The sequence below is a fragment of the Delphinapterus leucas genome, chromosome 15 (assembly GCF_059928025.1).
Source record: "Delphinapterus leucas isolate spDelLeu-1000000601 "Yukka" chromosome 15, BTC_Dleu_Yukka2, whole genome shotgun sequence".
NCBI lineage: Eukaryota > Metazoa > Chordata > Mammalia > Artiodactyla > Monodontidae > Delphinapterus > Delphinapterus leucas.
Genome location: NC_143143.1, coordinates 2,076,212 through 2,091,425, shown reverse-complemented (window position 1 = coordinate 2,091,425; position 15,214 = coordinate 2,076,212). Strand labels below are relative to the sequence as shown.

At 58.7% G+C, this 15,214-nt stretch overlaps 1 protein-coding gene across 5 annotated transcripts in view; it reads left to right on the top strand.

The window, feature by feature from the left end:
* CARD11 (caspase recruitment domain family member 11) overlaps positions 1-15,214 on the top strand; it is a 111,023-nt gene that overhangs the window by 82,198 nt on the left and 13,611 nt on the right. For 4 of the 5 annotated variants that reach the window (XR_016387716.1, XM_022563452.2, XM_022563451.2 and 1 more), the window contains 10 exons: positions 409-734; positions 3,623-3,802; positions 4,756-4,908; positions 5,377-5,502; positions 6,051-6,248; positions 8,131-8,307; positions 9,221-9,272; positions 10,901-10,983; positions 11,982-12,082; positions 13,099-13,151. Coding sequence is in view for 4 of the 5 variants with exons in the window: in XM_022563452.2 (XP_022419160.1) it covers positions 409-734; positions 3,623-3,802; positions 4,756-4,908; positions 5,377-5,502; positions 6,051-6,248; positions 8,131-8,307; positions 9,221-9,272; positions 10,901-10,983; positions 11,982-12,082; positions 13,099-13,151 (1,449 nt within the window). In the remaining variant the exon portion in view is untranslated. The remainder of the gene's footprint in view (positions 1-408; positions 735-3,622; positions 3,803-4,755; positions 4,909-5,376; positions 5,503-6,050; positions 6,249-8,130; positions 8,308-9,220; positions 9,273-10,900; positions 10,984-11,981; positions 12,083-13,098; positions 13,152-15,214) is intronic. The other variant, XM_022563455.2, reaches the window with a different exon arrangement.

Here is a 15,214-nt window from a genome sequence, read left to right as displayed (position 1 = left end):
TGCTGTTCCACCTTCCTAGAATGTGTCTTCTCTCCTCAGTACTTGAGCTCATCCGTCAGGAGCCTCCTCTAATGCCTCTGTCCACTCAGCTGGATCTGGTCCCCCCCCCACCCCATTACGCACTCTCACAGTCCCCTATACCTTTACTTTGTGCAGTCCTCTCAATCTGTAGCTATATTTGCGTGTGATCACTTGCTTTTTTGATGTCTGTCTCCCTTGCCAGACATAAGCTCTACCGGGACCAAGGCTGTCTTGCGCACCCTGAATCCCCGGTGCCTGATGGGTAGTAAGAGCCCAGTAAAATGTTGGTGAGTGAATGAGTGAACGAATGACACCTGCCCCACGTCTGGAACCCCCTTCTTCCCCTCCGCAGTCCTCAGGCCTGACTGGGTGCCCCCCTCTCCACAGTGGAGGAGGGCCACGAGGGCCTCACGCACTTCCTGATGAACGAGGTCATCAAGCTGCAGCAACAGATGAAGGCCAAGGACCTGCAGCGGTGTGAGCTGCTGGCCAAGTCACGACAGCTGGAGGACGACAGGAAGCAGCTGACGCTGACACAGGTGGAGCTGCTGACCTTCCGGGACCGGTACTACAAGATGAAGGAGGAGCGGGACAGCTACAACGACGAGCTGGTCAAGGTGAAGGATGACAACTACAACCTGGCCATGCGCTACGCCCAGCTCAGCGAAGAGAAAAACATGGCGGTCATGCGGAGCCGGGACCTCCAGCTCGAGGTGAGGGGCACGTGGCGGGAGCTGCTGGGCCAAAGTGAGTGAGCGGGAAGCGAAGGCCACCGGGGCAAAGACCACCAGGCAGGCAGGGGCAGGGTTTAACACCTGGCCAGGTGAGGGAGAAAGGAAGACGCGGGAGTTCCGGCAGCCTAGATGGACTGTGCGCAGCATGCGCCAACCCAGCGAGGCTCGGCGCCGCAGTTTAGCGCCCAGATCCACTGCGCATGTGTGCACATGCGCACAGACCCAGTGAGCTTGACATCCTGCTCAGGAGCCCTCCGGGCCACTGTGCGCATGTGCGGACTTGCGCACCCGGACCCGGTGGAGCTTCCCACTTGCTCCGGAGCGAGGACCCGCTAGGCACGTGAACCAGAGATGCGTACATGGGCCCAGCTCATGGGCCCTGCACCCGTGCTGGGTGAGGGGGAAGATGGAGGATTCAGGGGCCTGCCCAGCTCTATGGCCCTCGGGAAAATTAGCGAGGAGATGGGCACAGCACCTGTCCCGTGGATTCATGAGATCCTTGAGGCCAGGATTCTGCCCTTCACAGCTGTATCCACAAAGCGCAGCATGACACAGTGGAATAGTCACTTATCAGTGAACAATCCAGCAGCCAAATGATAGATGTCATTAATGAGTTTACTTCCAAAACGGAGATGGAGAAGGGAATTGCTTAACTCACTCATTCCTTTCATTGTGCACCGCCTTGCACCAGCCTCTTTTCCAGGGATACATAACTCAAAACCTAAGCCTTGCTGTCATGGAGCTCACATTCTAATCAGAAAAGAAATGCATCAATCGCTGGTAGTAATAAGTGCTATTAAGAAGAGGGAGAAAAGAGTTTAGGGATAGTGAGTGAGAGGTGCTGTTTTAAATAGGATGGTCAGGAAGCGTTCCTGAGAAGGAGACACAGGAGCAGAGATCTGAGGAAAGGGAGGAGCCAGCCCTGCAAGTCTCAGGGGAAGAGCAAGTGCAAAGGCTCCAGGTAGCGGCCATGCTTGGTGTTTTTGAGAAACAGCAGGAGAGCCAGTGGGGCTGGAGCCGAATGAGCAAATGGGAGACGGCCAGGGTCCAGATCCTGGGGGCTTGGTAAGAACTTTGGAATTTATTCCAATAGTGATGGAAGCCACTGAGGGATTGAGAGCTGCGAGTGACAACTGATTTATATCTAGAAAGATCACTCTGGCTGCTGGGTGGAAAATAGACCCTCAGAGTATTTATTAAGCACCTGCCATGTGTGAGGCACGGTGCTAAGCACTGTGGGGGACATAGGCATAAATAACCTGATTTGTGCTCAGGTCACTTACAATTTAGTTGAACCAGACAGATCAGTAAACAATCCACTAGAATTCAGGTGGATTGAGTCAGTGGCATAGCACGCAAAAAGCAAGAGCTTTGAAATCCTTTGGATTTGACTTCAAATCTGACTTCTTCTGGCTTTACCACTTAGTTGGTTCTTGGCTTCAGTTTCCTCATTCGTAAATGCCAGTTACGTGGAAATGAAAATGATACCTACGCCCTAGGATTGCTGAGGTGCTGAAATATGTCTTTGGCAAGATGGCTGACCTAGTAAGCACCCACTTTGTGTCCACTTGGATGGGACTGGGGATCTGGACCCAGAACAGGTCACTTGGGTTCATCTTCCAAGACTCTGAGGAGGAGTGTGTGTGTGTGTGTGTGTGTGTGTGTGTGCACGTGTGTGAGAGTGTGTGACCAGGAAGCAAGGTTCCTGTGCTGTCTCATCTAGGGTTTGGAGGTGTTAACCTATGGCGGAGGTGTAAAACTTTCTCTCCTAGAACTTTCTCCTGTTTTATGTTTTTCTGGCCATATAGTAACAGTGAGAAACCATATCTAGCACTTAAAAGAACATCTGGCCAGCTGAGTGCTAGGCCATTTCTCAGGCCCAGGCTGCTTCCCTGCATTCCTCTCTGTTCCTTCCCTCAGGCCACGGGCGCACAGCCGAGGTCCCTTCCTTGCTGAAGCCACCACCCTCTACCTGCCAGATTTCTTGAGATGTTCCCCCCATAAGCCTAGAATTGAAAAAGGACACTCACCCATTTGGTACCCTCTTCCTTGCAGACCTTGAAAACAACCTTCCTCTTCTAGGTGTTTTGCCAAGGCTGATCAGTTTGGGGAAGCAGCCAGGCTAAGTCACAGAGGTTTAAGAAGCTTCCTCCTGGCCTCAGTTCCTCACACTCGCCTCCTGGGTGAAGCTCAGCACAGCTGGAGAAGTTGTCCCATTTCCAGGGGTAGTAACTGCCTCCTCCTCCAGGAAGCCACTCTTTCTTACACACTAGGTCTGGGCAGGTCCTTTAGGCCAGAGATCCTGTCAGTGGCAGCAATGCCATTTGTTCAACTAAAATCTTGTGTGAAACACAAGAGGCCAAAACATGTGCATGTGCAGAACTACTGTGGGGTGTGAAGTCAGGGTGGGGCCCGATCCCCCCCCTCCCCATCTCTTTGCTCCCTGCGATAACACGAGGGTTCTTGAGGGAATCTTGACTTCTGAGGATCAGAGTTTGGAACCCATCCTAAAAGACCTTTAAAATGGATAACATACCTCGGGGAAACACCAGGTTGGGCACCTTTTATCCTAGTCTGTAATCTGTTCCACTCCACAAAAGTTGCCTGAGGGATTCTTCCAGGGGACGTAACTGCTTTAGAACTGTTCTAAATTAATGGATCAGGGGCCTCTTCCTCAACAAGGAGGGGGTGGTTTGTTTCACTGGAAGAGGTTTCTTTGAGGCCTTCTCTGTCACCAACTGGAGGAAGGAGAGAGGGGGGCAGAGCACAGCTCATGCTGGAAGTCCAGTAGGATCTGGGAGGCACTGCCTTTTCTGAATGTCTCCTGCCAACTGCGTTCTCCCCTCGGCACCCTGTGGGTGTTTCAGATCGACCAGCTCAAGCATCGATTGAATAAGATGGAGGAGGAATGCAAGCTGGAGAGGAATCAGTCGCTGAAACTAAAGAACGACATCGAGAACCGGCCCAAGAAGGAGCAAGTTCTGGAGCTGGAGCGGGAGAATGAGATGCTGAAGACCAAAATCCAGGAGCTGCAGTCCATCATCCAGGTGAGGGCCAGTGCGGGCACAGTGGGCGCAAGGGAGGATGAGGGTCGGGGACGGACATGCCCGCCTGGGTGTGAGTCCCAAAGCCGCCACCTGCTGACCGCAGGACCACAGAGAATTCGTGTCGTCCTTGGGCACCTTAGTCCCTCCTCTGTCAGCGGGGGTGACCACACCACCCACTTCTCAGAGGCACGACATTATGTGAGATAAAACTTGTGGCGATGTTCCCTTGGCTGAATCGCTCTGTGAAAATCACCATTCACACAAAATCACTGCCCTGGGTGCTGTGAGAAAAGTACATCCGAGAAATCTTCTTGCCTTAAAGATTCCAAGAAACTCAACTCTCAGCTCTGTGTGATTTGTTAAAACTTCAGGCGCCTCCCCCCACCTTTGCCATTACAGAATCATCTGTAGGTACGGAGGAATAATAGCCCAAAATACGTACGCAGGGAAAGAAAAAAGGCACCCACCCCTTCCTCCGGAATGATTCCCCCCGCCCCCCAGGACTGGCTGCCTGGCGCGGAAGGCTCTCGTTCAGAGCAGAGGATGCGTCCCGGTTTAGTCGGAGAGATTAGTTGGTATTTCAGGGGAGGCATCTGGAAGGCAGATCAACCCTCTCTTTGTTGTCACCTGTGAAGTGTGTGGAGAAGCAGCAAGTGCTCCTCTGAGCTCTGATAAGAGCCGGGGCAGAACAACAGGCATCGGGATGTTTCTGCGCAGAAGTGGGTTTCATGCTTCTTTCCAGGTGATAAAATTCGTAAATAATAAGCTGCTTAGGGACCCCGAGAGACAGAGACCCTTGCCTCTCTCTGCTTCCCTGGCACAAAACCTTCTGCTCGCTCAGTGTGTCGCCGGCACTTTCGTCTGCCGCCTTCCCGGGCCCCACGCTCCCTGCCCTCCCCCTGCCCCCAGCACCGTTAAACGTTCCCCCACTTCCGCACTCCCCGCCCTCCCAGGCCGGGAAGCGCAGCCTGCCAGACTCGGACAAGGCCATCCTGGACATCCTGGAGCATGACCGCAAGGAGGCCCTGGAGGACCGACAGGAGCTCGTCAACAAGATCTACAACCTGCAGGAGGAGGTCCGCCAGGCGGAGGAGCTGAGGGATAAGGTGGGCCCCATGGGCAGTCGGGGCAGCACCCACCCAGCTGACACCCTCGGGCCGGGAGCCCCTGTGCACGGATGTGTGTTAGTGGAACCTCCAGAGCCCACACTCTCTTCCAGGGACCAGGTCTGGCCCCTGGTGTAAATTCCCTGTGCGTCAGCACCTGCAGCTGCTCGTGAAGTACTAAGCGTCAGCACGACACCTGTCCTCCCCCCGGCTGAAGGCCACGGGAGGGCACACGTGGCGTCCACCCTGTCTCCCGCTCATTCCCTGGCACGTAGTAGGTCCACAGCAAATCTCCGTTGGTGGACTGGCCTTTTACCTTGGTCCCTTCTGGTCAGAGAGCTGACTCTTACAAGGTCAGGCCCTGTGAGGAGGGGCAGGCCGGCTCTGGGAAGATGCAGCCAGAAAATGGCTCTCGGCCCCGATAGATGACCGCTTGACGCGTGTGTTGATCTCCCCCTGTGCTCGCAGTACCTGGAGGAGAAAGAGGACCTGCAGCTGAAGTGCTCGACCCTGGGGAAGGACTGCGAGATGTACAAGCACCGCATGAACACCCTCATGCTGCAGCTGGAGGAGGTAGAGCGGGAGCGCGACCAGGTACGGGCTGCCCGGGGCGGCTGCGCGGCAGGCCTGCGGGCTCCGGGCTGTGGGGTCCAGCAGGAGGTTTTGTCCAGGGCAGTGTCATTAACTCCGCTGGAATCACTCGTGAATCCATCTTGCCTGCTTCCGTTCCCAAAGTGACTTCTATCCCAGTTCGTTTGAATAGCATGGGGGCCTGAGCTGGACCCTGGCGGCCTGGGCTTTAGAGTAAGATGGCCAGGTCCAGACCCCGTCACTCTTCAGACGCGTGGCTGCAGGCGAGCTGCCACTCCCTGGAGGCCTCGTCTGTGAAGTGGGAATAATAATAATGGCGCCACTCGCTAGGGCGGAGGGTGGGCTCCAAGAGACACAGCCGAGGCTGGACAGACGGGGGCTGTGACGTGTTGTTCAGGATGGTATCGACTGAAACACCCAAGGGTCAGGGTCCAGAAAAGGGCAAGAGGCCGTGGGACTGACACATGGGCTGGGGAGCGGGCGTCTGGGTGTGACTTGGGAGCGTCGGGGCGAAGAGCCAATCGGCCTCGTCCCTCTCCTCCTCCGGGCAGGCCTTCCATTCCCGGGACGAGGCGCAGACCCAGTACTCCCAGTGCTTAATCGAAAAGGACAAGTACAGGAAACAGATCCGCGAGCTGGAGGAGAAGAACGATGAGATGAGGATTGAGATGGTCCGGCGGGAAGCCTGCATCGTGAACCTGGAGAGCAAACTCCGGCGCCTCTCCAAGGACAGTGGCAGCCTCGAGCAGGTGGGGCTGGCCGGGCACGTGCGCTCCCGCGAGGAAGCACACCCTTCCCTCCCGCACCCAGAGCAGCCGTGCCCCTGAACCGCGTGTGTCTGGGTCGTGATGAGTAGAAGCCGCTCATTTTGAAGCTAGAAGAGGCAGGACGAAACCCTGGCCCGGCCGCTTGCTGGCCGGGTGATCTCGGGCAAGTCACTCCCGCGTTAGAACCGCAGCTCCTCCTCAGGGGACCTCTGTCGGCCGTCAGCCTGCCACTGGGTTTCCTTAAACCCCTCTGGACGGTCATCGGGTGTAAGACGCCCTGCTCCCATTAAAGTCAGTAGGGCCTGTAAGGAAACCGTCATTTATCTCGACCTGAAGTTCAGGCACGTGTCACAGCAGGGCCCCAGGCGCCCCGAAGTGAGCGATGCCATGATGCGGGCAGATAGATGATGCTATCACTCTCGTAGCTGCGGGCTTGGGTGCCTGTGTCTGCAGGTACCGTGCTAAGTGCCCTCTGTGCCGCAGGACTGCCCGCCAGGACAGTAAGATCGCTGTCTTCCTTGGCCAAGGGTAGAATCCAGACACAAGCAGCTGAGTAACTTCCCCGAGGGCATCGCTAGTCAGTCACCCAGGGAAACCAGGATCGGACCCACCCTCCCAGCCGCTCGCCCAGAGGACTCAGATCTAGTGCTGGATGCAGATGCAGGAGCGTGACATTTCAACGCAAGTGTTGTAAATTACGCATTGAAGGGGCGCTGTAGGCGCCCAGGGGTGGAGGCCTCCATTCTCTCAGGGTTCCGGGAAAGACTCCCTACAGGAGAAGCCAGCCTCGGGACCTCCATTTGGAATGCTGTCCCCGGACTTCACCTGGCCAAGTTCTGACCCCCTTCTGGGGTTGGCTGAAGTGTCAACTTCCTCAGCTAGGCCTTCACCGGTTCCTGTTGGAAACCAGGAGCCTCTGTGTTATGCCCTCAACTTTTGCACGTTTCCTACAGTTTGTAGTGACGCGGAAGCTCCGTGTAGGCCCCTCTGTTTGTCCAACGTGTAGCATAGGGCCAGGCACAGGGTGGACCCTCGGGGAGCATCTGCTGAATTTATGAACGAAAGCTGTGACAGCGCCTGGCTAGGTGAGGAAAGATGGGGCTGTATTCCAGCCCACGGGGACACCACGAGCAAAGGCCTGGAGGTGTGACACCCATGGCATGCCGCCGGCAGGCCGCGCTTGGCAGGTCGGTCATCCGTGGAGTGGGAGGCGGGGACAGGCAGGAGGTGGGCTGGAGCGGGTAGCAGGAGGGAGCTGAGTGGGCCCGTCGGCTAAGGAGCTTGGTCGTGAGTTATTCTTGGACGTGAAGGATTTTGTGCGGGGAAGTAAGGCCAAAAGCTTTGGGTTTGGAGGCAACGTAGCATGAGGGTGTTACGTGGCTTTGAGGGGACCAACCAGAAGTTATTTAATATTCTTGCACCTCAGCTTCAGACAATGGCTATAAATTACTTAGGACAGTACCTGGCACTGTTGTTATCATTATCCAGGCATTCAGCAGCATTTCTTATATTTGTAGCTTAGGCCTAGGGCCTGAAATTGTGGATCTGATGGTGGTGTATCAGATAAGGGGCCAACACCATCTGGGAGGCAGTTCCTCTACTACTGTAGAGAGCACAGTGCGAGGGTCTGCGCCAGGGCCCCGGCGGGAGGGAGATGGGGGCGGGGGTGTTGTGAGGAGGAGAGTGGAGCTAGCGTGATAGGTCTTGGCATCGGGGTGGACGTGGGGTCAGGAAAGAGGAAGAGGCCATCCGGAGCTTCAAGCTTGGGTGCCCGAGGGAGTGATGGCGTCATTAGAGCTTGTCCCTGCGCGTGGCGGCAGCTCCTCCGTGCTCCGTCACGGACACGGCCTCCCCTTGTCTCCAGAGTTTGCCCAGGAACCTACCAGTGACCATCATCTCTCAGAACTTTGGGGACACCAGCCCCAGGACCAACGGTCAGGAGGCTGACGATTCTTCAACCTCAGAGGATTCGCCAGAGGACAGCCGCTACTTCCTGCCCTACCACCCGCCCAAACGCAGGATGAACCTGAAGGGCATCCAGGTGCTTGCACGCAGCCGGGGGGGCCATCCTGGGCCGGGGGTGGGGGCCCCCTGCACGCGGGGGAGGAGGCAGCAGGGCCTCACGTGCTCCTGGGGCGGGTCTCAGACCCCTGATGCGACTTGACCACCGTCAACCCTGTGAACGGAAACCGTGCCAGCTTTGTGCTTCTCGCTTGTTCGTTCCGGCGAATTCTTTCATCTCCTACGAATGTAGTACAAGTTAAGAGAGGGGAGAGAGAATGATATAAGCACGATCTCCAAATTCATTTGTTTATTCAACGAATAGGTATTGAGCGCCTATCGCGTGTTTACCGACGTCAGTGGCTTGTGATGGAGCTGGAGTTACAGCACTCATCCTATCTGCTTTGCTCTGTCTCTAGCGCGCTCCATCAGCTGAGGAATGAATGAATGTGACTGAGTGAATGAGACGGCCTCACACGCAGGGCCTGGCGGGGCCTCTGCTCTCCCCGCCCTCGCACACAGGGAGCGGGAAGGCCTAGGGCAGCACCTCGGAGGCCGGCCTGGAACCGCCAGCACCTAATGCCGGGGTGGCCGGGGCAGCTGCCCCAAAGCCTCGTCTGTTCCTGAAAACTCCCCCGTGCCGTGTAGCCAGCTCTGCTCAGCGTCACAGTACCACCCCACCTCCACTCTCAGCCCTTGTACCATCCGAGCCACGTGGCAGCGCCTCCCGTGGGGCGAGCGTGTCTGTACCAGCGGCTGCCTGCGCTGGGCCGGGGAGCCACGGCCGTGGGGCATCCGTGGGCATCCTGCGCCCTCTGTGGTTCCTGCGGCCACGTGACGAGGGCGGCGTGAGCTCGCCTCAGTTTCTTTCTTGCCTTAGCGCCGGTGACGTGTGTCTCAGGCCTTGTTTGATTTGTGTCCTCTGTCTCCTTGCTTCCCTTCCCCTCTTTCAGCTGCAGAGGGCCAAATCCCCCATCAGCCTGAAGCGAACATCAGATTTTCAAGGTTAGTGAGACGCCCGGATCCCTCTCCTGTCTGTCACTCTGACTCTCGGTCCATCTGTTTCTCCCATCGTAGGCGTCGATCCTGCAAGGTTAACCCGGGAGGGGTCTCGGGGGCCCTGGGGCCCCGGGGCGGCAGGGTGTCCAGATGGTGATTACTGTTTGCTGTCATCGGAGAGGGCGGGAGCCCCGACCACGGAAACGTCACATCTGAGGTCCTCTCCCCGTGGGTCCGTCCGGAGCCCCGATACTTGGCCTCCCTCCCGGACTTCCGGGCAGGCAGTCCCCGGCATGGGAGGCCACCAGTTCACCCCTCAACCCCGGGTTCTCCGAGACACACTGTTCCCAGAATTCCTCTGACTCATCCTCAGTGCCACTCTGGAGCGACAGCTGGCTAGCGAGGGTTTGCCTGGGTGAACCGGGCACCTCCTGTGTGCCAGGTGCTGGCAGGTCCATGTAGATGCTTCCAGAGCCCAGGTACTCGGGCAGGGCCATCGGTGAGGAGGTGGAATGTGGCCCTGGACACCCAAGAGAGCTGTTGGAAGAAGGCTGGAGAAGGATCTGTCAAGAAGGGCACGTGCAGACGGGGTCTAGAAAAGGGAGAATTGAGGCCGCTGGGCACGGCCTCCGGAAGGGCCCCCCGGGATGGAGCAGGAAGCAGAGACATGGATGTGCAGCCTGGAAAGCGTGTGATACAGAAAGCTGTGCTGCCTCCTGGGGTCAGAGCAGGACGGCGCCAGGAACGAGCCCGCAGAGGTTGACGGCCAGGCCCGAGTTCACGGGCTTCATCCCTCCGAGGAGAGCAGGGCATCCAGGGGTCCAGATCTGGGCTGCGCCTGGTGGGGACACCGGGGGTAGGGGAGCCCTAAGGTGGGGGCCGAGCCACTTCCCTGGTGGCCAGACCAGGTGTTTTAGGGACCTTGTACAGAAGGGAGGTGTAAAGGGCCTGGGGCCAGCAGAAGTGGAGAGGGCGTTTGTGCCCAGGAGAGGGAAAGGGGTGCAGCGGAGACGGAGCCTTGCCGGCTGCCTGACGTGGGGTGCTGGACCAGGGAGGGAACTGTGGTTCGTCCCCTCGAGGGCGCCACGGACCGGGATGCACGTGTGCAGCTGGCTGTGCACGTACACGCACACGCATGTACACGCACGCACACATACCAGCGCGTGGGGCTGTGGATGGGGAAGCTGACCGCTCCCCTGCAGCAAGACGAGGGCCGAAAGGAGTGTGCAGAAGCCCCCAGGCAGCCTCGAAGGAGCACAGGGGCTCCAGGGGCTGCGCGGGAGGCAGCACACCCAGCCCATTGGCCCCAGTCCCCAGTCGGCCTGTTTAGTGGGGACGTTCCGGCCCCAGTTCCCACTGTTCCACACGGAGTGCCAGCCGGGATGCCCACCTTGGCCCTCAAGACAGAAGGCATCGTCCAGCCTTGACGAGGCCGCCCTGGGCCTGTGTGGGGGGAGGGACGTGGTGGTGAAAAGACCCGGCTCTTCCTCAAGCGGAGGGGAGAGGAGGCCGCCCCCACACACACATAGGACGGCCCCAGGGACGCAGTGCCCCAGGGGCTCTCACTGACCCTGCCCTCCCCGTTCTCCCCCGCCCCTTCCGTCTGCTCCTCCTGCCCGATTCGCCGAGGACAGGGAGGGGACACGAAGAAGACGTCACGGACGCCAGCCCCAGCTCCTCCGGGTCGCTGCCCATCACCACCTCCTTCTCCAAGATGGTGAGCAGGGCCCTCACCGCCGCTCCCCGTTCCGGCTCGGAGCTCGGGCCGGGCCCCCCACCCCGGCCTCGCCTGCCCCGCGGGCCCGGCCCGCTTGCTTTCCTCGCCCAGGGCTGCAGCCCAGGCCCTGCTTGATGTCTCCTGGCCTCGCAATGTATTTTCACCTTCTTGCCGCCTCCTTTCCCAATTTAACACTCGGTGGGCAGAAGAGACGGGCCTCCGCAGGGCTGCGGCGAGTTGCACAGGCGGCTGACGATCCTGCTGCCGCTTCTCAGCCCCTGGCGACTCCGGCAGCTGGAGGTGGGCAGCCGGCGGGGGCCGGAGAGGCAGAGCAAGGCCTGCCCGGCACCCGCGCGCCTCCCTCCAGCCCATCTGGGCAGAGCGGTGTCACTCCCCCTAGCCAGGCAGCAGGAGGCGTGGGATTAGAATTTCTAACCCCGACGGGAAGCCCTGGGAAGCTGGTCAGCTACTCCAGCATCAGGCCCTGGAGGAGAGAGACGTGATAAGGAATGGCCCCAGTCTGAGCCCAGCTCTGGGAGGGGAAATCCCAGGCACTCAGTTCAGGCAGCCCTTGCCAGGAGCCAGCGGGCCTCGTCTCAAAGGGCCACCCTCCAGCAGCCGAGCTGTCTGCGTGGGCCTCCGCCAGCCCCTAAGGTCTTCCTCTCGTCCAGAGCAGGTGCCCAAGGCTGAGCAGTTCTGGGGACAGAGAACCCCGCCTGTGCTGGGCACAAACAAGGACCGTCTCTCGGGCTCCCACCCGCCTCCCCGCTTCCTGTTCCCGGGGCGAGCAGATGTGCACCAGGCTTGGTGGCTTCGGCTGCCCCAGGCTGAGCACGAGCCTTCTTCGGCCAAGGTCGCCGCTGAGAACCAGCTTGCGGGCGCACACTGCCTGTGTAGCAGGCGGGGACGCATCTGATTTAAATTTAGTCCGTGTGTATATAACATTTATGCCCGCGGAGGCGCAGCTCCCCGTAACACATCTGTGTGTGTGTTTGAAGCAGCCCCATCGAAGCCGTTCCAGCATCATGTCAATCACGGCCGAGCCCCCAGGAAACGACTCCATCGTCAGACGCTGTAAGGAAGATGCGCCTCATCGGAGGTGGGTGACAGGTGGAGGGAGGAGGCGGGACATTTTCCTGGTGCTTGTTGCGCCGCTCGACACTTAACTAACTCGGCAGTCCTTAAGGGAAGCTTGCAATATAGGCAGGATGGTGCCCATTTTACAGATGAGCAAGCTGAGGCTCAGAGAAGGGACATGGCTTTCCCAGGGCCCCCCAGCTAGCTAGCAAATGATGAAACCAACATCGCTTTGCCCCCTGCTACCGAGAAATCAGCTTTCTCCATCCCATGGTTCCAGAGCTTGGCTTTTTCTGCCAAAGAGTGAGAGACCCTGTGAATGTCCCCCTCATTGCTACTGTCTCTCCCCTTTCCTCACCTCGTGGAGGCCATCAGTGTCCCCATTGTGGAGACCGCAGTAGAGATATGCCTGGGCATCCAGATGTTTCCAGTCACCAGATATTTAGCATCGTACGTTCAGAGTCAGAGGTTGGTGGTGGTTCCTAGAAGGGCCAGACCAAGGAGTGGCCGGCGGGGCTGGATCTCCATCTTGGGTCCTGCCAGCCACCTGGCTTGGGCCTCATTACTGCATCACAGGAACCACACAGGAACAGCTTAGAACTCTTGGGACACGTGCCTCACTCCCGTCCTGTCCTGTCTGAGGGAGGCTCAGCTGTTTGGGCCCGTCACACAATGCAGCCCGTCCGAGTATAAACGCTATTAGGCACTCTGCATCCAGGGAGAGGAATGAGTGGGAAGTAGCAGGTGGGGCTGTCGGGGACTCTGCTCAGCGGCTCTTCGTGTCCGTCCTCACACCAGCTAATGCGGCCTCTGCAGGCTCTGGGGCCGCCCTGCCCTCCCAGCAAAGCACCCAGCCTCGTGCAGCCCTCCCATGGCCCACAGCCCTCCACCCACCTGCCGACCTTCCTCTCCCACCCATCCTGCCCTCTCAGAACCACAGCCTCTCAGACAGCCAGAACGTTCGGGAAGCCTCGCTCTCCCTTGCCCACCTGCACACACAGTCAGGAGAGCTCTCCTGTCCCCCCTTATGTCTTGCAGCACAGTTGAAGACGACAATGACAGCGGTGGCTTCGATGCCTTAGATCTTGACGGTGGGTACCCAGCAGGTCTGAGAGGCATTACAGGTGTGGCAGCCACGTCGGCCCCATCCTGACCTTCCAGCAGGGCCTGCCTGGGGCGAAGCCTGGCACACAGTAGGTCCTCAGGAAACGTGTGCAGAGTGGATTCCGAGAGGGCTGCCTGTGCACAAGGAAGACAGGCCTCCGCCCGTTGAGTGGCTCGGGCCGGGAGGCGCCTGAGGAGCCTGTCCTTTGTTCCGCAGACGGTAGGAGCCATCCCGATGCTGAATGCAGAATCAGAGTTAGGTCTGGGTTTTCAAGAAAGCATAGCTCTCGTGGTTGCAGCCAAGCACTGTGATCCAGTCCGGTGACTCTCAGCAGCTGTTTTCAGGGATGCTGTCGTCGTCCTTGTTTTGCAGATGAAGAAACAGAGTCTTAGGGAGACTAAGGAGCGCTGGGGTGGAGGAGGGACTGGAAGCAGGGGGACCTCTTAAGAAGCCAGGCGTTAACTAAGCTGTTAACCAACCTCGGCGGGACGAGTGGCAGGCATGGGGCTGGGGCCCTGGGATGGAGATGGGGCGGCAATTAAGGTTGGTTTTCATCCCCTGAAACTGTAGGTGTGGGGCAGGCAGGCACTGGGGAGACTGGAGGGGCTGTGGTAGCCCTGAACCCGACCCACGGGCAGAGCTGGTATGATGGAGGGGATATTCCCTCGGCCCAGCATGTTGCCACGCAGAGCCAGAAACGAAGGTTCCGTCTCCAGGAAGTAAGCATGCACGCAGCACCCGCCAGCCACCACCCCTTACAGCCGCGAGGCCCAGCACACGTTGAGTTCCTGCACCTCACCAGGCCCTGTTACAGCTGCATGGGACACAGAACCTGTGTCCCTGAGTTCTTGCTGTAGCAGAGACTGTGGTGGCATAGTTGAGGACCAGTGGGGAGACCCATGCAGATTTGCAGACCTGAGCTGCTTTTTTTTTTTTGGCGGTACGCGGGCCTCTCACTGTCGTGGCCTCTCCCGTTGCGGAGCACAGGCTCCAGATGCGCAGGCTCAGCGGCCATGGCTCACGGGCCCAGCCGCTCCGCGGAATGTGGGATCTTCCCAGACCGAGGCACGAACCCGCATCCCCTGCATCGGCAGGCGGACTCTCAACCGCTGCGCCACCAGGGAAACCCCTATTTATTTATTTTATCATGTATTTATTTTGGCCGCGCTGGGCCTTAGTTGCAGCATGCGGGATCTTTTAGTTGCAGCACGCAGACTCTTAGTTGCAGCATGTGGGATGTAGTTCCCAGACCAGGGATCAAACCTGGGCCCCCTGCATTGGGAGAGTAGGGTCTTACCCACTGGTCCACCAGGGAAGTCCCCAGACCTGAGCTTCTGACTGGATGGACAGGAGGGAGAAGAACAGGTAGGGTTCCGGCTTCTCGGGAGATGGCTCGGCGCCTTGGGATGGTGGCAGCGTCCTCGGGCCCCGAGGAGCTGGCAGCATGGAGCCGGGCTCAGAATCCTCCGGGTGTGGCCCGCCAGCCCCCTCGGTTCCAGGGCTCCCACCAGCCTGCCTCCACCCCTCGCCAGCTCAGGCTGCCAGCAGATAAAATGAAAGATTAGTGGCTCTCCTTAATTGGTGACCAGCAGCAGCTTTCAAGTGTTAAAGAGAGGTCGGCACCTAATCGAGGCTGGGTGATGGGAAGAGCTCCAGGGGTTTGGAAAGGGGAGAGCTGGAAAGAGAATTCTGGGCAGCCGTCCAGAGCGTTTTGCAGTGTCGGGACAAATTCTCTCTGCAGAGAAGCCTTTGTTATCAGCCCAGAGCAGGGCTTGCAGATCTCCCGTCCCAGCAGCCTGAGCTGTGCAGGGTGGGCGTGTTTCCCTGGGGCGCTCGGGGTTCCGCCGAGTTGGGAGGAGAGGGGGCTTCCTTACTCCGTCCACACGCTGGTCCTGCAGCCCCGCCCCAGACCCGCCCCAGGCCGGTAGATGGTGGCTAGACCTGAGGTCCCCAGATGAAAATTTGGACCCCGATTCCAAAGCAGAGCAAGTGCCTGCTAATGGCGGCCCCTTTCCAGATGCCCCCTGGAGGCGGGGGAATGGCTGTGAA